The sequence below is a fragment of the Argentina silus genome (assembly GCF_951799395.1).
Source record: "Argentina silus genome assembly, chromosome: 10".
Taxonomy (NCBI): domain Eukaryota; kingdom Metazoa; phylum Chordata; class Actinopteri; order Argentiniformes; family Argentinidae; genus Argentina; species Argentina silus.
In genome coordinates this window covers 12,905,266-12,930,051 of record NC_139664.1, presented here as the reverse complement: position 1 = coordinate 12,930,051, position 24,786 = coordinate 12,905,266, and the positions used below count along the sequence as shown (strand labels likewise).

At 39.5% G+C, this 24,786-nt stretch overlaps 1 protein-coding gene across 1 annotated transcript; it reads left to right on the top strand.

Annotated features, from left to right (window-relative positions):
- Nucleotides 1-1,370: 1,370 nt before the first annotated feature.
- On the top strand, nucleotides 1,371-5,517 carry irx1a (iroquois homeobox 1a; the record flags this gene model as incomplete). The annotated part of the gene is made up of 4 exons (XM_083678325.1): nucleotides 1,371-1,613; nucleotides 3,131-4,133; nucleotides 4,472-4,547; nucleotides 5,460-5,517. 4 exons carry the CDS (start codon nucleotides 1,371-1,373, stop codon nucleotides 5,515-5,517), a joined length of 1,380 nt encoding a protein of 459 aa, XP_083534451.1.
- Nucleotides 5,518-24,786: the final 19,269 nt, after the last annotated feature.

Sequence of the window (24,786 nt, the reverse complement as noted above, 5' to 3'; positions counted from 1 at the left end):
AAATGGGGTGTAAATGTAAATTGACATTTTTGTTTGCAATGACTGACGAAGTTAGAATTGACCTTATTGTAATGTCTAGACATGTCTAAAATGTATATGTAATCTAAACTTTAGACTGCAAGTTGCTGGTGATAAGTGTCCTAGTGGTTTGTCCTCTGGCTTTTTGGTCTCCAACTGAATCAAACACGATGCATGTAAGTGAGCTGCCACTGTAATTACAAAGGACAACGTATTTGATTTAAGTTTTTCTGATAGCAAACACTAATCCCCCCCCCCAACACACGCGCGCACACACACACACCCGCGCGCGTGCGCGGGGAGAGAGGGAGTGAGGGAAAGAGAGGGGGAGGTGAGAGTTAAAAGAGAATAAAGGTAAAGCATTTAAGAGCACCAGTAGGCTATTCCACATAATGCACTAAAGGGGGAATTTCAATTAGTGACAAAAATATGTGTTTAGATTACAATATGTTTCAATACACTTTAAACAGTTTCTGTTATTTCTTAAAACTTTATTGCAAGTCAACAGTAGCTATGTCATATTATTACATGTCTTTGACTTTTACATGGCAATTATAAAAGCCAATAATAACAAAATGTGGCCAAAGGACCTCATTTAAACAGCATACGACTTTATTTTTTCTAAAGTAGCTAAAACATCGTAGTTCCATACCTCTCTGATTTGGAGATCTTTAGTTTGCCAAGTGCATATTCGAAGATAGCGCAGAAGAATAAAACAGTAAAAAAAAAATCTGTTATAAAGTATGTTTAGTCTACTCTTGTACAACTGTAAACATATTAGACACCAATCATTTCTAAAAAAAAAATTACCAACCGTATCTATTGCCTTCTGTCTGACCTACAACATTTCCTAGAGTTTTCTCCTGTTCATTACAATTTAAATCTATTCAAAGTAAGTTCCATGTTCTTTCAGGTATATTTCCCCAATGTTGGACAGCTGTAAAATCGTGTAGACAGGTTGTCATACAACAATCAAAGCTTCAGTGAATGGACTCTAATGCTAAACATTTAACATACAATACTCCAAACACTGAGAGAGTGGCCCCAGCCAATGCTCTAGCCACATGCTCCAACGAGGAGGAGCTTGCAGCTCAAGTGGGATGCCAATCAAAGCATCAACTTCAAATTGTATCTGAGAGATCAGCCCAAGACCTAGGGGCAGACACATCAGTTGGAGCTCAATTGTTGATCTGATCACATCCAACGGACTTGCAGCAAAAGAGAGAAGCTGAGATTTAAGAAGAGCAGAACCATTCTTACCTAGTGCTTCTGTGCTTGAGCACTTTCACTTTGAATTCTTCATTCTTCGGTCTCCTTTACGCTCTGTTTTGGTATACGACTTGGCGGAGGAGATGTCTTTTCCCCAGTTGGGCTACCCTCAATACTTAAGTGCCTCCCAAGCGATGTACGGGGGTGAACGGCCGGGGGTCTTGACTCCCTCAACCCGGGGAGGAAGCACCGAAATAGGTGGAAACCCGTCCGCCGCAGCTGCAGCAGTCACATCGGTATTAGGCATGTATGCAAACCCGTATGCCCACAACTACAGCGCATTCTTGCCTTATACCAGCGCTGACTTGGCTCTTTTCTCTCAAATGGTAAGTGTTGTTTTGTTGCTTCTATTTAATTTTGACGATATTGTATTATAGATAGATTTTTGCTTGCTATATGTCGTGTTTCGTTAGACAATTTCTCATGAATTAAGCTCACGAAACAAATGCAGTTTGGGTTCGCTCTCAAGGTAGCGCTCCCCGAAAGTTTTGCAATAATGTTGTAGCTACAAGGACAATGTATCCTCATACTGTTGGGTGCACGCCTATAGTTAGAGTAGCCTAAGATTAAGTTATTTAAAAATGTGTCGTGGATTTGGAATAAATAGTTTATTTCAGTTGTATTAGCATAAGACTTGTGGTTTAACTTAAGTATTGCGATATGTGTATGTGTATCACATGACAAAATAGACTGTGGTCGGAAGTTTCGATTGTGGTATTATTTATTTCCTAAGAAGCGTGTAATGTACCCTGCCTTATACGATTGTATTAATATTGTGGGACTGACCACCTAGTGCCGAAATATCACAACAATTAGACAATAATTTTGTTGGATCGAAACGACAAAAGAGGCCTACGATTTTATCTGGCAGGTACCAATAACGAAGTCTTCGAATACAATGGTTTATTGTTATATAAACAAATGTAGACATTTTTTACTCAAAGCATAGGCCTGCGATGAGATTTTAAAATAGTTTCGTTTTTCTTGTAAAAATGTTTGAATGTTATTTGATGATGTTGAATAAAGTAACTTGGATATACGACAGCTGTAGGTTTTATGCCTAATATATGCTAAAATAATAGTTTTAAGTTAACACAACTTATTGATGTTTGAAAATAGGTTATACGTGCTGCAAATAAGCATACGTTTAGGACTAGTTAGCCTATTGTTTGTGTAACTGTGTTTTAAGAAATATACCCTTATGCATCGTATATGCCTACAAACAACTGAGATGCATTTAAGTTGACACCTTTACGTCTGAAAATAATAATCTAGTTATCCACTAACGCCATATCTTACTGTCACTCAAAATAGCCTTTACTCAATAATTCATATAGGCCAATTGGTTCACTCAACACAATATGGGTAAACGTAATATAAAAAACACTTCCTGAACAACAACCAATATCGGCACTACAGTAGCATGCAGTAGAACTATTGTTTACCTAGGCCTAGTTTAAACTTTACTTCGGTCTACCATAATATGAAAATAGATGTGGTCATTAGGCCTATTGGTTTGCTGCAGTAACCCGCGGCCTTTCGTAACTTAATGGAAAAAAGTACCCCCCCCCCCCCACCAACAAACAAAATAAGTTGCCATCTCAGGCCTTTGGTTCTGAATATATTCGTCGTGGTAGGTGCGAGCATTTACAAGAATGGCCTAGCTGAACGTTAAAAACATTAGCATATCCAAACCTAAAAAAGTATTAGTGTCGGCTTTCATGCAGTGATATTGACAGATTAAAACATTTTTGAATTTTAAAAAAAAGCAATATTTACGCACATAAACACATCGTTCAATTACCTCATATTAACCCATTCCCTCCTCTTTTAATCTCTTTAGGGTTCCCAGTATGACCTGAAAGACAGTCCTGGTGTTCATCCTGCCAGCTTTGCTGCTCATACGTCACAAGCCTTTTACCCATATGGCCAATTCCAGTATGGAGACCCTGCCAGGCCTAAAAATGCCACAAGGGAGAGTACCAGCACACTGAAGGCCTGGCTCAATGAGCATAGGAAAAACCCATATCCCACCAAAGGAGAGAAGATCATGCTGGCCATCATCACAAAAATGACCCTCACCCAGGTCTCCACATGGTTTGCAAATGCGAGGAGAAGACTCAAGAAGGAGAACAAGGTGACATGGGGGGCAAGGAGTAAAGAGGATGAAGATGGCAACATTTTTGGCAGTGATAATGAAGGAGATGCGGAGAAGAATGAAGATGAGGAGGAAATTGATTTGGAGAGCATAGACATCGACAAGATTGACGACAATGACGGAGATCAAAGCAATGAGGAGGATGATGAGAAATCCGAGGGCAGAGATCGTGGGGAGCTGGACAGTATGGAGAAAAGACGTGCATTTGCTCTACAAGCGCACGAGGCGTTCAAAAAATCAAAGAACACTATTTCTGTGGGGAAGGAAGCATCTGATGGCAACAACACCAGAGTATTGTCCCCTGACAGACAAGGAAGTTTTCAACTCCCTGTGAACAATAAGCCTAAGATATGGTCCTTAGCAGAGACTGCTACCAGTCCCGATATCTCACAGAAACCCACGTCACCCTCTGGTCCTGCCAGTCACACTTCGCCCCAGATTCAGCACCCAGCTTTTCTTCCCAGCCATGGACTGTACACGTGCCAGATTGGAAAGTTCCACAACTGGACAAATGGTGCTTTCTTAGGCCAAAATTCCCTGCTGAACGTGAGGTCGTTTCTAGGAGTAAATCAACATCACCATAATCACCACCTACAGGCACAGCAGCAGCCGACATCTGTGGTGGTGTCGCCGGTAGCAGCGCTGAGCAACGAGAAAGCCTCTCAAGAACTTAGTCCGAAACACATAGGTAAGCAAAAGTCATTGCAATTGTATTTGGTCATAACAAAACAGTTATACAGTATGTTCTCTGTAGCCACTCACACATGCACTCATACCAACACCAGCAACAACAACAACAACAACACACACACACACACACACACACACACACACACACACACACACAGACACAGACACAGACACAGACACAGACACACACACACACACACACACACACACACACACACACACACACACACACACAACAATAACAATACTACTGGTAAATACATTTGTGATACAGTGGAATCAAGATTTATATTCAGGTTTCCATTTTTTTAAATTAATTTAATGTTTCTGTTTTAGACCGTGAAAACATTCTAAGAACTGATTCCCCTCCAACGCAGCCCCTGAAGTCTTCGTTTCGACCAATTCATGACAGGTGAGACACGTTCAAAAGCTTATAACCTGATTAACTTCATTGTGCACTTTTTATTTTTTTTATTATTATTATTATAAAATCTAAGCCGACATTCTAGTCACAATATTGTTGTCACTAAATGTTTTTTTAAACAAGATCTATGACAACACTATTTGGCCTTCTGGTAAGCTATCAATAGGCTAACGGTCAGCTGTAGTGGTACTTCCCTATTTGTCAAACTATTTCACGCTGTATATATATGCAAAACCTTCGAGATGTGAGACATAAATCGGTATACAAATACCTCGCTGATATTATAGCGACTCCTAGAGGGTTGGAACTTTTTTCTTTGCGGACAGGCATGAGAGATGGGTCTGAATAATAAAAAAAAAAATAGTTGTGCTTCTCTGGGTGACATGGGGTCTCGAATCCTGCCCGCCCCCCTTAATTCCTTCCCTCTGGAGGGTGACTACTTATCAAGTCACCAAGTAAAACGGGACCTGTCTGGGCTATGTGCTTTTCCTAAAGACCCTTGGGAAAAAATGAGCCCATGGGAGCATTCTAGCATAAAAGTTTCCCCCGTCTCGAGTGCTAGGGCCTACAATTTACACAAGCCCCTCTTTCTTTCCTTACCACTCTGCTGCGAAAAGCAGTAATATTACGCTTTGTTTGCGTGTGTGTTTATGTATTTATTTATCGACATGGACTCATTAGTGTTATAGGTTAATATTATCTTTATAGTCCATATAAAATGCAATTTAAGCACATGGACGAATTACATGAAAACCTTAGGAGTAGATGTTTGACTTAAGTTATTGAAATGTAGTATGATTATACCTAAATATCGGATATCGCAATATTGAATAGGGCTAATGATGTAAAAATACGATTCTATACTTTTGTATTCTTACCCATATTTTCTCTGCTTTTCAGCTCCAGGAATCAGCAAGAAGCCACGCAACGAGTTCTAACTGCACTGTCCTCAGCTTGATCAAGACATTTTGCCCCGGAAAAGACTTTGCGCACTCATAAAAGGACAATGAAAAGTAACTTAAATCATCGTAGCATTCAGTCGGTACAGAGCGAATGGCGTAATTTGGTAAAATCCTGTGGATGGATTTCCTCTGTTGTTGTATATTATCGCGCCTATGTTACTCCCTCCACTTTACCCTGGGACATTTGGTAGGCATTTTATTTTGTCTTTCTTGTGTTGGTGTCTTCTTTTCTGTAAATACAGTGATTTAAATTTGTAAATAGCGCGTTGACGGAATTTGTCCAGATCGTATATTTTGTCTAATAAACTAAATGAAATTATAGAGAAAATCAAATGTATACATTTCGTTTTTGTGTTTTCTCTAGATCAAATGACAGTTTAAACACTAGCAAATAGTAGGCCTTATGAGGGAAAAGACAATAAAATGATCCTCAGTGCACACCATGAAACGTTTAATGAGGGATACAAATTAATGTTTCATGTTTTATTGTAATAATAACAATACAATAATAACAATTATTATTATTATTATTATTATTATTATTATTATTATTATTATTATTATTATTATTATTATTATTATTATTATCATCATTATATAGTATCAGTCACGCTAAATGGCTAAGAATGTAATTGATATAGGCCTAACAGTAAGATGTTTAAATCCAATATAATCATAACCAGCTCAAAAGAAAATGTAGGCTATTGGCCCCAGATAATTTCGTTTAGAAATTGTGGAACGGGTGGAAGGAAACGAATAATACCGAGTGTCCTCTAGTCTAATTGTATTCAACTTTCTCCGTCAAATGGGGGTAGCGTCGATGCATTGAGGTGCTAATAAGTTGCCAGATGGTTGTTGGTGACAGAAAATGGCCAGAAGCAGCTGGGAGCGTCATTAAGTAATAATGTGGGAACGCCCTGTCCAAACAAAATCAAATGGTTAAAATCTAATCTGTCAGAAAGAGAACTCGATTCGATAATAAATTATTAATCTTGAGAGGTTAGCGGTCAGATGGCATTGTTAGTAGGGTTACTTTGTTGGGTCCAGCATGTTCTGTGTGATAGGGATCATTAGCTTACAGGACAATGGTAACCTATCAGCAACCAAGCAAAATGTATTGATTACATTCAGTAATAGGCAAATAAGGAAAATTATGAACTATAGGCTATGTATTATTGTGACCTCAGTTGTAAACACCGTTTCACATTTCAAAATTGATGGTGTAGGCTATGGATTGACAACAGTTGCAATAAGTAAGCGTCACTACAGAATAGAATAGGAAAGGTACATTTAAGAGGATGATATTGGCAGGTTTTGTTTACGTTCAAAGAATCATAAAACATCCTTAAAAAGTAAATTCATGATTATATAAATAAAGAAAAACACCAACTCATTCTTGGTAAATTCACGTGGCATTGAATATTTAGTAGCCAATGCCTGTAACAAATCTATTCTTATGGTTGAATTGGACATGTCTAGCCGATATTTATTTTAAATACATTTTAGTACAGGAGGGTAGGAGAATTGGATAACCATGCATGGATAGCAATGTGCATCCTGTATTGCAAGATTACAGCGACCTCTATAGGCGACAACACGATTTTTAGGGAAGATCACGACAACTTTTTACATCTATCACCATGTGTATACGTCTACAGAATATTAAAATGTTTGAAAATGAAAATAGCGTTATAAGAAGAAGACATAGTTTCAATCGAAATAATGTATAAACCATATGGACCATATGGAGCAACAAACGGTCATATTACTTACACTTAATTTCCAGTGTTATCAGGGTTGTTTCAAAATCTATTTGTTCTTATCATTGTATAAAATCAGATGTTCGGTTTGAGAAGTTCAATAGGCTGTATTGAAAACATAGCCCTACTCGTGTAACAACAAAGAGCAAGGGACAGAAGTTTGTGGGCCTAACAAAAATCGAAGCAAATAAAGGAAGAAGGCCTACCTCTTTACAATCCAGTACGAGAAAAGGTCTAATTTTGTCGTGGAATATGACAGCGTAATGCAGGGGTTAAAAGTGATTTTATTTTTGGTAAACGTTGACTTATCACAGGGAGAGGAACATTTATGCGCATTTTGATGCCCATTCGCTAAACAGTTACGCAGTTGGGTCTGTTAACAAATTAACAAAGGTCAACGGGGGTTTGTGACAAGGCTAGGGTCATTATGTTATTTGCTGCTTTTGTCAAACTGCTGAGGCTACATTTGAAACAACTTTATTTAGGCGCACACAAAACTCAAACAAGCCTACTCTTCTCTTCAGTCCTCAGACACTGATTAATGTAGTATTTGGAGACGCGTACAACTGCTGCTTGAATCATACGCTATGAAGTTCCTATCGCCCTGGTAAATGACGAGATAAAAGAAACAACCCCGCAGCTGTGACTTGTCATAAATGCAAAAATAAAATAATACTTAAACAAATGAGGACTGAATAGTCAAACAACAAGGTCGCATGTTTAGCCAACATGAGCTGAAATATTCTGATGGACAAAAGGGGCTACGTCCATGTAATCAAGGCAGGTGTGCAAATTTCATCTTTGCCTCGACATTTGCACATCAAATCTTCTCATGAGCTTTTGTGGTTGAAATTAAATAACCTCCTGGTGTCCCATTTATTTCTTTTGTAGTGAACCAGCATGAGCTTAGTAGAGGCTTTTGCTGGAGGCCATAATATTGTGTTTCCTTAATATATACCAAATTATTCATTTAGCATTGGATGTACAGTGAATTGTCTAATGAGTAATAAACAGGGTTGGAACCTATAATTAGGCTGTCACTTCGAGCAATTTCCTCACTTCGCCCCGGGCCATAATGCAAGGAAAAAACGAGGCACTGATATAAAAGAAGACCAAGGGAATGAATTAAAAGTAAATATAGATGGCCCATTATGAATGCAGAAGTAATTGATCATTACATTAATAACCTTTTAAAACAATATACAATAGCAAGTGCATTAAAAGTAATATAATACGATTATAATAATATAAACAGCGATTATAATTCTCATGATAATACTTAGCAGTTTTAGATTCAAATCAATTACAGTCAAATTCACATTAACATTAGAAAACATCTATCAATATATGTTTTTTTGATAAACACAAACAACAACAACAACAACAACAACAACAACAACAACAACAAAACATTATTTAAAAAAAAAATCTAGAATTATTAAGTTTATGTAGAATCAACTTTTAAATTGTTATTGTTATAGTATTTCCTAACGAAAAACCTTAGATGCCAATGGATATTGTAAAGGTATGGAAATGTTATGAGAGTGCTGCTACTTTGGTAAAATAATAATATTGGAAGACATGAAATTGTTCAATATGCAAAACCAATTTGTTGTTAATCCTCTAACGATTTCACATTCTGTCATGGGCTGTGGTCCTACACAAAATAATATATTTTGTTGCTAAACAAGTAGCATCTCCCCATGCTGCCTAAGACATGTCACAATATAGCAGTCTATTCATGTTGCTGTTATATTGTGCAGTGAGATAGAGAGAGGTGACCACAGAGGAAAGTTTATCACTGTCTTGTCTTTTGGCAGAAGCAGGCCATTCACACACCCTCTGTCCTATAACACAAATGTCTTCCCCTCTTTCCCCCCCAAGATCTCTGTTGTCTTTTTGAAGATGCCGCCGGTATCTCTGAACCCCTAATCCATTTATCTAGTTTCATGAGTGCATTGGTTGAATACCTATACAATAGTCAAGCCCAGCTGGGAACAACAAGTCAGGGAGTCCAGTAGTCACACAGCCACAATTGCTTTACAACATGTTCAGTTGACTACTTTGCTGCTCCTTGTTTCAAAGACACAATGGGCTGAATGGGACGGATGCCTTGGTCACAGGCTTTTCTTTCCAGGAGCGACGGGTTGCTGTAAAACATGCCACAGGAAGAGGCTTGACTCTGTTGGAGGGGGCTCTCATGGCTCTCTCACAAATAGCAACACGAAACTGGCCGTTGCTGACGACTCACTCCTTCACAACTCAGACCCTGCTGACCAAACCAGGCTGGGAATAAACAAAGGGCGGTAAACACTTTTTCCCTGGCAAATAAAAGCTAAATTCTTATTCTTTATCAATAAAGAGAGCTGAATTTGAGGAAAGGTTTTCTCTGTCTGAGACCAGCACAAGCATTCTCAGAGGAAATGGAGCTGAAAAGCACATATACATTGCCATGTGGACAATATGCTTATTTGGACCTCAGTCAAAGCACACTGCCAAATATTGCGAACTAATTAGTTGATCTAATCTTAGATATTTTCACCAAATCCAATATCTGGTTGAAATACTGATCTTAGTTTACCATAGAGGTTATTTTTCTTTTCACCTCATGTCTGTTGATTAACATTCTCACTTTGGGCCTGTGCATGTCTATTGTTGCTGTTCAAACTTAGTGAAAGTACAACACTTGTGTAATCCTCACGTTAATGAATATAACCAATTAATACATGTCTAGAGCACTGTAGAGTTCTCCAGAACTATCTGTGCTCATAGGCTCCTCCATAACTATATTAAGAACCTCCTTATAATGTGTCCCCTGCGCTCAGCCTCTTGGAGGACGCAAAACACGCTGCCTTCATTATTCTACTTGTGGATCATGTTCTCCAGGAGGCTAGTAATGATGTGTATTTATAGAAATCCATTCTTTCTCTGTAATTATGTGGTCCTCAAAATGATTTTTACATTTGGCAGAATTGGAGACGTAAATCAGAAAGACTGTGAGAGATCTCTTTGAAGTGTAGCTGAGAAAAACCCTCAACACAATTTGACAAAAGTTGTATCTACTGTGTTACTCTGTCGGTTGAGCTACTGTACCACTATATCTTGTGAGCTGTTGTTTTCAAGGGACACAGTCCAGCTTTCATTATGACACAAGACCTCTAAACACAGGTAGCACATAACAAAGAGAGTAGTTTGACCCTTATTTGACGCTTCTATTGTTTTTGCACAATGTATAATAAAGAGCAGACTGAGATTGGAGGGCCTCACCCCTTCATGAAAATTTCCACTGCGACAGATAATAAAGTCTGACTTTCCTCCTCTCTTTTCTGATGTGATGCCATTGTGGTTTTGGGCTAATTCCAGAGGGCTGTACAAAGGGAAGCGGAGGCATCTGAAGTGTCATTCTGCAGCTGGGGCTGAGTAGGAGAATTTCCATTTAGCGGATGCTCTCAGCCACTCTAAGCACATGTGCACAGCAGAAGGTGATATCAAATGAGGTACTCTTCCCTGGCGGCGTACTGTATTTTTCACCATTGTGGTTCATGTCGCTTAGCCCCATCAAACTATAAAACAGTGTCCACTTTCGTTCAGCATATTGATATTTGCTGAGGATTTATGAGGTCAAGTCTAAGGGTTAATTTTACAGACTCAGGTGAGATAAATATGGTAATTGTCCCTGTTCTATTTTAGTTCAGAAAAAACAACAACTAAAATGTGGTTTCATGAGCATATTGTCTTGAAACTCAACTTAGCCATTGTCCTGGACTACTTTATATGATGTCTATAAACCCAAACATACATATTTATCATGAAATTACCATAATGAACAGCCTCACTCTCAGTTTATGAAACCTTCCATTTTTGTTTAAGAGATGTCTACATAAGGAAATAAATGTATATATCACTTGTCTTAGTGGAGGCAATGACAATGCCTGAAAATGTTCCCTCTAATTGACGACACTACTGTGTATCCCACGCAGAGGTCTTGCCAACACTGAAACAGTAGACAAGTGAACACAAAGACAATGTGTGGGACCATCACTTCACACCAGAACCGTACAAAGCCAAATAGCCCCAACGAGGACAAGGCTACCCTGCAGTAATACATTTCCCCTCAGTGTGAACTGGTGCCCCTGTCCTCACGCCTGCCACTGTCTGCACGTCCCATGTAATGTTACCTCAAGCACATGGTGTAGAATGGAGGATATTTCAACATGAGCCATGTCAATTGTTAACTAGGGGACTAGCAGTACTGTAGGTCCTGCCAAGTATTCTCCTCAGTCCACCCCCTATGGCCACCAATGAAAGTCGATGCAAAGACAATGGTTTCTGGCATCACCCCATATATTAGAATATGAATTGGTGTTATTTTAACTGTTACACCACTTTTCACAAACATGGCATAGATTTGACTGGTGTTCTAAGGGAATGTAATTGACCACACTTATATTGTGACTAAACCTCTCAACTTAAATTTTGCTTATGCATTTCAGTCATGATTGGAGGTATCCCTGAGGCAAAGGTTGTGGGTTTACTGTATAAGTTTGATTATTGAGACCATGTGAATGTTATGAACAAAGCATATTTCTGTAGCAAATCATGTTCACATCAAAGTTTAAAAATACATATCCCCATCTTGAGGAAATGCCATCACATTTTACTGTGATCTGGTAGACACATCTGCCACCAATATTGTCCAGCATGTGGTCAACTCTTTATATGCTTCATCTCTGCACCAATAACAGAAATACAGTCACTTGCACAGTGTACAGAGGTTCATCCACAAGGTATGGGGTTAATCTATGTAGATAAGAGAGATTTATACCCATGGAGATACAAAAGCCAATGCTAATGTCAAAGATTTACTGTGAATGAAGAGATGATCTGATACATATCTCAGTATGGGCAGTAACAATGACAGAGATATCAGTGTATCAATTTGTGCACAATATGACGGTAGATAAACTATTTGGTTTTAATAGGCATCAATTTAGTTCAAAAACTTGCTTTGCTCTGTCCATGAAAAATGTTGAGTAACATTGGATAGCAAAGACAAACTGACTAAAAAATAAACCCACAAACTCCTGTAATAACCTATGTGAAAACATATACATTGCTGAGCGCATGTGTATTTGTCCATGTTTAAAATTTAATAAGGTTGTCAATCTGTGCACAGCTTGTGTGTTTCTCCTTTCCAGCAGTTTGCGCCAGAAGTCAGTAGGCCACCGCACTGAAATCTGTGTACAGTGCCTTGCCTTTTAACTAAGATTAGTACAGTTCTGATGCGCTGCAGCCTTTAAAATATGTATCAAAGCTGTTGAAATGCCAGCAGTTGGTATGTGGCAAGCAGGGGAGCGGAGGATTGGACGATGAAGTTATCCCAACTTCCAAGTCCCCAGCAGGCTGTCCTAGCCTGTTGTTTGCAGGCCCAGCATTGCAATCACTGGTTCTTCACACAAAAAAGGAAGAGAGGGGGAGGTGGTGCTATCTGCTGTCTCTGTGCAAGGTCTGGCACATTGATTGCTCGCTCTCCATCTCTCCTCAGGAAGCACTGCTGAGAAAATCTTTATGAACTCCTGGGCCCGTCGGCGCTGCTTAAAAACCTGCCAGTTTAACAGCTGTGTAGAGCTCGGCCCTGGATAAAACACTTGGAAGTGTATAGCTTACACCATAGGGTGAGTCTTTATGAGGCCTCCTGTGTGGAAGCTGCTGCTGTGGGTGTTAATTGGCAGACTCTGAAGTGCTGTATACCTGCCCTTCATAATCCGGACACAGGCAGTGGCAGCGGGGAAAACCAAACGTTTATCCAACACCAGCCCCGTTGCACTCACTCGTCCAACTGACCTTTCTGACTTTGCAAAGAAAATAAAGGCTCTTTCCGATAAAGTATCAATTCAACCTCCAGCATGAACAGAATAACAAGGCTCTCTGTTCTCCCCATCCCTACCCTGGAAGAGCCCCAGCCCCCATCCCAGGCCTGCTGTTTAGCAGCTTGGCCCTGCTGCACCATGGTAAGAAAATAAACACCAGTGCAGCTGAAGACCCTGGGATGCCATTTCCTCCTTTCAGTTTTGTTTTTCCTCTGTGTCAGAAAAGGATTGTTAGGGGACACTGGGTAAACCTGACCGGTCCTACTGTGTGATCAAGAATTGTGCTGACTCATGGTACTGTAAGTGGTCTTCAAGTTAATCTTCTATTTAAACTATGGCAATGCTGCATCCCTCAGCAAAATTTGTAAGCAGAGAGTGGCAAAGAGACAAAGATCCTGTAGGTCTTCTGCAACACAGGTTGGAAGCTTGTAAATACAACTAAACTTCTGTTGACTGTAAGCCTGTACAGCACAATAACATTAATGGAGCCATTTTCCAATATGTTTTCAGCCATTTTGAATAATATTGGTTGGTCAGCATGATTACAAAAGGTAACATATACAGTCAATGACCTTCCAGCTGTCTCTAATTCACTCTTTCCTATTTGCTGACAATACCAGTTTCCTAATCTCTCATAAACATTTTGAATCACTCATATTAGAGACTAATGAAGGTCTCAAAAACTATGCTAAATGGTTTCAACTGACTAGATTGTCCTTGAACATACACAAACAACAAACGGAGGGAAAATGTTTGTACTGCCAGGGTTAAACTTTGTATAGAAGATGTGACAGAGCAGGTGTCCTTAGCAAAATTCCTGGGGGTACTGAGAATAAACTAAGTTGGATAGAACAAATAGATAATAAAAAGTTTAGTTTTTTTTGGCATCATAAGGAAAATTAAACCTTTCTTAAACCAATCATGTTTTTATCTCTTTACTATAGCCTGATATATCCTTACTTATCCTATTGTAATATTGAATGGGTTAGTACATACCCCTTATACCTGCATACATATCCTACAAAATAAATTGACCAGAGTTGCCCATGCATCTCCTTTTTTTCAGGTAGTAGCAAGTTCAGGGGGCCCTCGTGCAGCCTGCATACATATGTGGTGTTACATAGTGGGCGATGGGTGCAGGTTACATGCAATGTTCATGCACAATACATTTTAAGTTCTGTGCAATATTTCAATTTTTGGTGTTTTTGTTCTTAACTGTTGATTATACCGTTATAGACAATGAAAAGATTGTTTATCTTTTGGGGAAAATGCATCCAGTCTATGTGCTTATTGTTGTTGTGGGGTAGGGAGAGGGGTGTAGAGAAAAATACTGTTTTAGATGTTTGAGAAATTCAAAAAGCTCCAGCTCCTAGAGGGGAAACAAACCCCCTTCCAGACCTCCCTCCTCCCCCCTCACAAACTTTGGGGCCTCACCCAAGCTCTCGTCTACGGTCCCCGGGACACCAGAGCCGGCCCTGGTTGTTTGGAACAAATAAGAGACTAGGAGGGAGACAAGGCAGAAGAGGAACAGGCCACAAACCTGTCCATGAACCTATGCACTCAGCAGATTTTAGTCATATGACAAATTGATTTACTATATCTACATCCCATCCAACAATTACTGCACACACTGCACACATGAAAGTCTCATTAAAATAAACTATCAGCACATACCAGTGGATGACATGTATGACTAGAGACAGCTGATATGGAATGTCGAAAATACAGAAAGGAAAGACAAGGGAGCTTGGATAAGGGAACCATAAGGTTGCCAGATGAGCTTCAGCTAACCACAATCTGCAGAGAGGAGACAAACACACGCCAGTGTCCCCTGTATGCCTTCCATGTCCATCCCAAAATGATTGTAAACATTAGTTTTCTAAAAAGACCCCGGGGGCCCCTTGTGTTTATTGGATTCCACTACCGAAGGAGTGGTATTCAGTAATTACCAACAGATAATGTTTGGTTAGTAAGACATTTTTGAGGACTGATTTCATTCCTGATCATGAGGAGCTAAACTAGCTTGGACAAAGTTGCAAATTGTGTCGATTCAATACTGGTGCACACACTATTGGATATGTATGATTATGGGTTTATTAGGACATAGTTTGTAATTCTTTAGTGATTATCAAACGATATAAAACATATCGAAGGCGATACAAAAAAGGAGCCACACTGTATGAGATCTGACACATAACCATTGTGAAAACAGAGCTGAAGCCTCAAAAAGAAAATAACTGATAAGCCCTTTTTCCCCATCCGCTCCGGTCTCAGCCAATAGAAGAAGTGTTTATATCTGCATGTTATTTTGGCCCCAAGGTTACGTTTTTGAGGAAATCCACATTGCTTGAAATCAGCTAATTATTTACTGTATTTGACACCAAACAAATCCAACCTCTCCCAGTTTACATAAAGCAGGCCTCTCTCACTAGTGCTTCGCCAGATGAAACATTGCATGTGTCACATAAAGCACATTTCCCTTTGTGTCTTGTTTCCATCCTTCAAGGACTACTTTACTTTGTTTGAAGTCTAATTTATTTTACCTGCATATCAGCTTCAGAATTGATTAGGCCTTCTTACAAACACCACTGGACAATGTTGGTTTTACACAGACGTGTGGGACAAGTTCCGTCACTTGAGCCACTAAAGAAAGGTATGCCTTGACGTTATTACCCAATGGCATTTCCCTAAGGAATAAGAGTAAAAACACAAAGTAAATACACAGGCCTTTCAAAAAAGGCATTTAACTCAAACACTTACATCCTAACCACAATAGTGTCTTAAATAGGAAACTTTGGATTTATTTTTACTTTGGTTCGCTTGTGGTTTGTAACCTTTTCCCCTCTGTTATTAATTGGAGAATCACCACAATCAGTTGGGTAATACCTTCTGCTGCTGAAGCACTTTCTGAAATTACATTACAGGCACAGACAAAGACCACATGCTAGAGAGACCTACACGTATGGTACCAAGTGTTTTGTTCTAAAATGTTTATCTTTGAGAGAAGAAAAAGCGAAGACAAATGGATGTTATTATAGCAACCTTGTTTAGTGGATGTTTGATCCTTGAGCCATCGATTGAAAGATATTGAATGTCATTATAGGCTTATTTGCAATGGCAATACGGTTATAATACAGTTGGTTGATAATTATCTTGATTTAGTTTAGTCATTAAAACATAGTCATCCATTGAGATACAGTTGGTGTACGTCATATTTATTTTGCAGTACCATCTTTACACATCAAGTCTCCGACTTCCTCAGTGATTAAAATGTTCTCTTTGAGTGACAAAAGGACACATACTTGGACTAAATAGGCTTCTAATTAGATTACACTTTTTTCTTATTGTCCCCTGCTGAAGAAGGTCACCCTCTTATTAGTCTTGTTCTCATTCATATTCTTTAGTGGTCTGATTTATTGTGTTTTGCAAAATATGTGTGGAGGATGAGATCAAGTTTAATGATGGAATTTGTCACGTATATTTACAAAAATATGGGCACTTGTTATTAGGTCATGTTAAGTCACCACAGGAGAAAGAATTAATATCATAAGTATTCAAGTATGTCAACAATTAAAGTTCTACTCTGTCTGGAACAGAGTGCTATCTAAACAATGAGGACATTGTTATTTTTGTAAACCTGTTGACACAAGTTGTTGAAGACCATATTATATCTCGGACAGCTGTTTCACCATAAATATCTGGAGAAAAAGAAAATCATGGCTAGGTCTCAATAAAATAATGATTACACTGTGCTGTGACCTGCCACTAAAAGCAAACAATTATGAAGAAATAATTTGCCGGTTGACTACCAGTGGACGCAAAGTCAGTGCAGTTCTTTCATAAGGGGGACGTCACACTGTTTAACTTTTTGTAAACAAAACAATTAACATTATTAAAAAGACTTGATCTAATTTTACAGCTGGCTCATAAACACAAACAAAAGAGCATATTTCCACGACATCCACTGTGCTAGATTCTACAGAGGCTAGCTCTGCTGAAGTCCATCCTTCAGTCATGGTGAGGATGGGAGGTGGTGAAAAGGGGGAGCAGGGAGGAGGAGGGAGCGGGGTGCTGGTTCCCATGGCGTTCCTGCAGACACATGCTTTGTTTGCACTCAGAGAGTGGCCCCCTTTGCAGTGTAGTCAGATACATGCTTGAGGTTGCATTGGTGGCATTCTCCTCCACATCGGGCAGCATTCATTCAAGCATGCCACAGCGCTGGTGTGGCCAATCCCTGCTGGAGGCCGTGGAGGAGAGTTGTGCTGAAAGCTTAGGACACATACCGCAGCTACTCTCTCAGAGAAAGGGAGCCTCATTTCCCACAGGGCTCGGCTGAAAGCTACACCATGTTCCACAAGTACAACATGATGAAAGTGAACTGGAACGCATTGTACTGCCACCGAAGGGACTGCCTTGTGATGATCTTCTTTAAGCTTCAGATTCTTTCCCCTGAGTTGTATATATTTTGTGATGCACTGATCAATCGATTAATGGACCATTACTTGTAGTTGACTATGTCTACAATGTGAGCCACCATCCTTATACCAGCATATGCAGGCCCATTTTAAGTTCTGGCCAATCAACAGTACTGTAGATGAGACACCACAAGCGTAGTGTTTGTTCACCCTTTTTCAACTGTTCATTCAATATAGATACTGTATGTGTCTATGACTCCACGGTGCAGAGAGAAAGAGAGAGAGAGAGAGAGAGAGAGAGAAGTGTGGGCCCACTATATCACTCACATGAGCTTTGTCTTAGCCACATTTAGGAAAGTTGTCTTTAGGGTCAAAGGCACCCCTTGACATCACATGTTAATGAGGCCAGCCCTCTAAACCCCATGGCTAAGTACATCTGGCATCCTCTCTCTCTCTCTCTCTCTCTCTCTCTCTCTCTCTCTCTCTCTCACACACACACACACACACACACACACACACACACACACACACACACACACACACACACACACACACACACACAAACAGTCTGATGGGCCTTGTGTTTACATGGGAGCAGGGTGTCAATTAGTGAGTTGGGTGGTGAAAAGCCCCACACTAGTGTCCTTAAAACAAAACGAATGGGGGATGGAGAAGCTGACATCTCCATCTGGAAATTCTTTCAATTTCAATCACATCACTGTCAACATAAACATTGATAGTGAAACTACTGTAAGGCAAACACCAAGGTATATATATCTTACGGTAAAAGGATAGTTCCATCAAATGAAAAATTATTTAAAAATCACATTGCTATACAACTTGACTTGAGTAGTTTTAGGCATACTATTGGGAGCATACTCATGGGTCCATGCATTCCCACTGTTTTGAACTCAACAACACTAAAGCTTGGCTGTGAGTTGAGATTAGTTGAAATAGTTGATTGAGGAGTAGCAAAACCAGGGTACACACTATCTACATACATTCAACCATTTTGTAGAGCAGTCCTTTGCCTTGATAACTATGGAGAACCAAATGTATTCATGATGTAATATCCAACCAAACAATGTCGAACAATGTCTTTACTTATTGCAACTACTGTCTGTCACAGTTTTGGTGATACTAACTTTATTTAATAAAACCATTACATCTGTTATATACATATATATGTATAGTTGTATATTTTTATGTTTGTCCTGCAACATGGTGAACTAAATTGCAGCCTCTGTGCAATTGATCTCCACCTGAATGAGGACCTTTTTCTTTCGAGAGAAAAGTTTCTTTCTCCATGCACATTTAAGCTTAGAGAGTTGTGGCTTTAACTCACATTCTCAGCCAAACTTCTTATACATATTTGCAAGAAATCAAAGCCTCTTTGTGGGAATGGGTTTAATCCTTTCTCTGGCACATAAAGGATGTACCTTTAAACTTGCTTTCACTCCAGTGACAACCATGCAAATTGCTGAGAGGTAGGATGCCATCTCATTGACATTGTTTGTTCGAAAAACATAGTGGAGGGGAAAGGTCTCGTCTTAGGCATTCCAGAGAAGCCCTCCCCTCTGTGAAGTTGCTAGATGAATTGTCACAAGCTTGTTATTTACCATTAGTTTCTAACATTTCTTCTTCTGTTGCCAAACTAATTCAATCTTTTGGGGTAATCTTCCAGTGTCCCTGGGAGGTTTGCTGGGCTTTTTTTTGGCAGCATGAGACCTGACCCAGTTTAAATACCCTTTTTTTTTTCTCAAGATTGTCCCCCATAATTACCACATTGCTCTGAATCTATAAACACTCTTAATTTAGGCAAGTCGATTAATCAGAAATGGAAATGGTAATTGTAGAGAGCTTCCTTAGCTGCATTAGAAGTGTTTATCAGAAGTTATTATTCATATTTTATGAGGGAGACACGTCATTGCCCAGTATATTGTACACAAATATCTGGCTAAAATGAATCAGTTTCCATACAGTTTATACACTTCGAAGCCCCGTATATAAATACGTAGATAGAGATCTGTGGAGAACCTAAACACTGTTAATTTTTTTTTCTACAGGTGGCAGCTTATCACAAGAGAAGGTTCAACAACAACGTGTCAGGGATGAGCTACATTTGAGGTAATACTTTATTACAGGATTTAGATTTTCAGGTTTTGATAGTGTTCATAAATGCATGACACAGACAATTTGAATTGTACAGCACACCTTTAAGTCCTTGTCATATAGCAGTGAGACTTAAGTAGCCTTGTAAATTGTGATGATGCTATTGAACTATTGAATGTAAAACATTCATTATAGATGTGGCTTGTGGGTCTCTATTTACTGTAGCACGATATAAACCTTTGTACACGACTACTATAGAATGCCAATTACTACTGGGTGACAAAATCAATATCCCATGTATGTAAACTGCAAGTGAAATTATAATGACATTGTGTAGAACGTTGACATTGACGTAAGTCTAGAAGATAAATAGGCTACTAATCAGGGCTAACAATCAATTCTATTCTGGCTATTTACCTTTCTATCGTTAAGTGTTAAGGTCATCTTATCAGTGCTACCTAGTAGATATCATCCATCTATAGGTGCTTTGTTAGATACAACTATAGTAGCACTATTAGTACATGAGTCAAGCATGATACCCAACTGACAGGTACTGATACCACAATGTGAACCTCTCTGCTGGTTACTGAGCTCTGGTCAAACTTGATAATATCGACATTTTTTGCATGGTATAATAAACTTTATTCATTTGAAATCAGGATGGTCAGCCGTGGTTGTGTCCATCACTTTTCCAGTGCATAGGAAAACATATTTTATTTTGTATATATTGTATACATTTGTGTCAGATCTGAAATAATAACATATCATTTCACACTTTATTAGAATGATTTTTTGAACATTGCTCTAATATTCATGTTTACTTCTAAGACCCCACTAGGGCATCAATCAAAGATCACATTGTAATAAGATCCAGAATTGTGCTCAGATCAGAGTAGGGAGCTGGTAACAAGCATATCCTTTTGATACCAGTGTGACTAACAGTTTAATTTGGAGCAACCACTTCAAAGAGAGATGTGAGTATTTTCTACTACTTGCACCCCCATTGGGACCCATACATTATTGTATAACCATGCCTCAACTCTAAACATGCACTAATGCCATCCTGATTGCCTAATTTCTCATGTCAGCAACTTCTTCTTGGGAAAAAGCTTAGACAATTAGAGTAAAATTTAGCATGATTGTGGTGGGGATGTACTTGCCACGGCAGCTTGCTCTGCTCTAGGCTGGTTTTAGTTAAAAAGATGCAGTTTATATGCGTTTTCCAAAGTTCATCTGTAGGACATGTCAGGATGTGGCAGTGATAGGCAGGCAGTAAGCAGTCACAGATAACATCACAGCTTCTAGCTAATTGAAAACATTTAGATCTTCATAACAACATGGAATCATGAGGGGTTTTGTAGACAATCTGTATTTGTGTGTGTATGTGAGTAGTGTGGGGTGGGGGGTGGTCATGTGTGGTTACTAATAGAATGTGAAAGGTTCTCATAGTGGTCCAGTAGCGGACTGGCCATCTGGAGCACCGGGAATTTGGGCCGGTCCATCTGTGGGCCGTGGGGCCAGTGGATTGGCCAGTGAATCTGTGGGCAGCGGGGCCGGTGTATGGGTAAGTTGTTCTGTGGCCTGTGGGGCCGGGATGTGTGGGCTTCGCGTAGCCCTGCCCGCACCCCCCTCCCATCGGCTGAAAGTCCAGCCCTTACTGCCCCTGCCCCTGGGCCGTTTTCTTGTCCCAGTCTGTCCCTGTAGTGGTCACACAATTATTTCCCATTCTAACAAGAAGTTGCTGAACTTTTCGGAGGGACACATTTAGACAGTGAGGTAATATGAATGTAATGTGGCGGTTGTTGCATGCTCTGATTAAGTTACAGTATGATTATGGCAGAGGAGGACCCCACTTTGTTAAACTGGTATGTGCTGTATTAACCCAAACCAAAAGTTGGGCTATGGGTGGGGAGAAGCCTCAGAACATGTGGTCTTGAGGATAAACATGCTCCATTTAGTCTACATAGTACATTTGTACCACCGCCTACAAAGCAAAATCATGAACTTAATAAAATCAATAACTTACTTTGAGCTATTAGAGATGTGCTTCATGTGTTCTTTTGTCACATTGAGAACTGTTTTTTTTTGTGGGGTTTTTTATGTAGATGTTCCTTTTTTAATAGCAGCATAGCAACAAACATGCTTCCTCTTCCACATACACAATGTACAATAACACACCTACAAATCCTAATCAGAACAGAAGTCACCTAGCGCTCCCATGCCCCCACCCCTGGGGGTCGGACCAGAACTAACAATGCCAGAAGATACATTGAGACAATTACCTCAAAAACATACAAACAAAAATAAATAAATAATAATAGTTTTTTTTATTTGTTTTAATTAAACTAAATACACAATGGGAGACTGAACACAATTCCATAGCACAAATATCGATACATATTTATATAAATGGGGACCTAACAACACAATACAATCAATCCAGTAAGTCTATGTTACACAGCTGTACCTGCCGACCAAATCAAGAAGGGCTCCATAACAGGTCAAATGCGACCAGTTTATCCAGGTATGTTATTTTTATGTAATTACTGTTTGCATATATTGCATTGACATTTTCTGATTCACGGAAGTTGATAATATGCTGCCCTTTTGACCAAGGTTCACTTCTAAAAGAGATCCCAAATCAAAAAGTTACCGTCCATAAATGATTAATGTCTTAACAAAACCAAATAACAAGCTACTATAATGTCCCAAAAACATCTAAACATATTTTTCCCATGTTAAATCCAGACCTGTGTAGTCATGCAGTTAGTGGCACTATCTGGACAATGTGATTTGAACATGTATGCATTCTCATCTGTTATTGGACTATTTGTCATAAGAAAGCACTTCCCTAAATCAAACAAACGAGACGTGTAGCTGTACGTGAACGAGGGCTGAGAGCATTCTGGTTTATCTTACCTTTGGACAAATAAACTATAATACTGACTAATAACTGTGCTGGAATGTGTGGAGAGCTTGACGTTTATCCCTATGTTTCCAGACATACAGTGTAATGAATATTACGGGCCACTCCATATACACAGAGGGGTCTTGGTTTACTTTTGTACACATGGCCAAGGCCTTTAACTGCAATATGACCTTTGTGTGAGACAAGATAATTCACTTATGTATAAATAATGTATGTTTAAATGGTAGAAATGAATCAACTGTAACTATGAAGTCATGTTAGAATACTTTTACATTTGTGGTTTTCATTTGGTACAACAGAAGAGTGTAGTTAACTTTCTCGATCAAAAGAGTCATTCAAAAGTTGTGAAGGGCATTCAAAACTAGTTTGTCTATTTTTATTCATAACAAAGATATTGCTCAGCATACCAATATGATTCTACACATCATTTTCATTAACATAGCAAAGTGATTTCATTATAATTTCACAGACAAAAGGGTATAAAAAATCCATATAAGTAAAAGATTTATGTCACTTTCTGTTATTGAGAGAAGAATAGCGGAGTGCGTAGCATAGTTCCGCCTGTCTATTGCTAACAGCTGAAGCCAGGGAGAAGCCATTTTATGCCTAGCCATAGCTGCCAGGCTTTCTGCTAGACGACAGGCTGAGTGATAAGGCCACTTTAAAAGAGAAATCCCCCCACCCCTTCAGAGAGGAAATCTGCTTAAAATACCATGACTGTGAGTGTCTTATGGAGAATTTGATCACGAGTGGTTGCTTTAATAGTAATGAGTTCAGCACAGTGGCTGTGTGCAGACCTACTGCATGTTACAAGCCTGGAGACTAGAAGATGACAGTGGCTGTCAATATTTTCTCCCTCTTCTGCAAAGTAATCGGACCACCCATCTCTTGCTCCTCCAGCATTGGATTACCAATTAGTGGTTTCGCTAGTCATCAATTAATTGTGTAGTCAATTAACAGATGAATAACTGAAATGCTGGATTCAAATATTTGTGGATAACATATTGTGTGTGTAGTTATTTACTGTATATTCAGTTTTGTGTCTATATTATATCTTATCATAGAGTTGTGGGTCAGCACTGTGGACTGGATTATTTGTATATTTAATTTGCTTATTGTATATTAATTCGTTTTTCACGATCATTTACAATGGAAATGTTGCATGGAAATAAATAGATAGATAGATAGATAGATAGAAACATTATATACAGTAAGAATAGTCCAGTATGATTTAACATCCCCCAGCCTGACTCTGATCATCCCGACCTGGAGCCTGGAGGAGTTGTACAGTCTTATTGCGGCAGGCAGAAAATATCTCCTATAGCGCTCCTTAGTGCAACGTGGTTGTAATAATCTGTTGGTAAAGGAGCTTCTCTTCTCTGCCACAGTGTCATGTAGGGGATGGGAGGGATTGTCCATGATGGCCAGGAGTTTGGTCCTCATCCTCTTATTGGTCACCTCCTCCACAGTGTCCTGGGTGACCAGCTTTCCTAATAAGCTTGTTCAGCCTCTTGGTGTCAACTTCCTTGATGCTGCCCCCCCAGCATAGCACCGCGTACAGCACTGTGCTGGCCACCACTGAGGGTAGAACATGTTCAGCAGAGTCCTGCACACGCCAAAGGACCTGAGCCTCCTCAGGAGATAAAGCTGGCTCTGGCCCCTCTTGTACAGGACATCTGTGTTACCTGTCTAGTCCAGTTTATTGTCCAGGTGCACCCCCAGGTACTTGTAGCTCTGGACCACCTCCACGTCCTCTCCCTGGATGGAAACAGGAGACAAGGGGACCCTAGTCCTCCTAAAGTCCACCACCATCTCCTTTGTCTTGCTGATGTTGAGTAGCAGGTGGTTCTCCCTGCAGACTGCAGACCAAATAGAGACTTGACCAGGAACTTGACCTGTATGAGTAAGCCATATGCGTAGGTGACGAATTTGAGTCACTCCAACTAAGTTTGATAAATGCTATCAAACTTGGTGGGTTGGGCTGTATTGTACTCCAATCTTATTCCCAACAAACACATGTCATACTAAATGGCAATGATTTAATTGTTGTCTCCTTGCAACACTTATGATCTCTCTTTTTAGACAAGCAAACAGGCACCTCAAGTTGAACTCAAAACAAGGCGTTTGTTAAATTACAAAACACAAGGAGTAGGCATTGGCGAAGGTAAATAAGGCACTT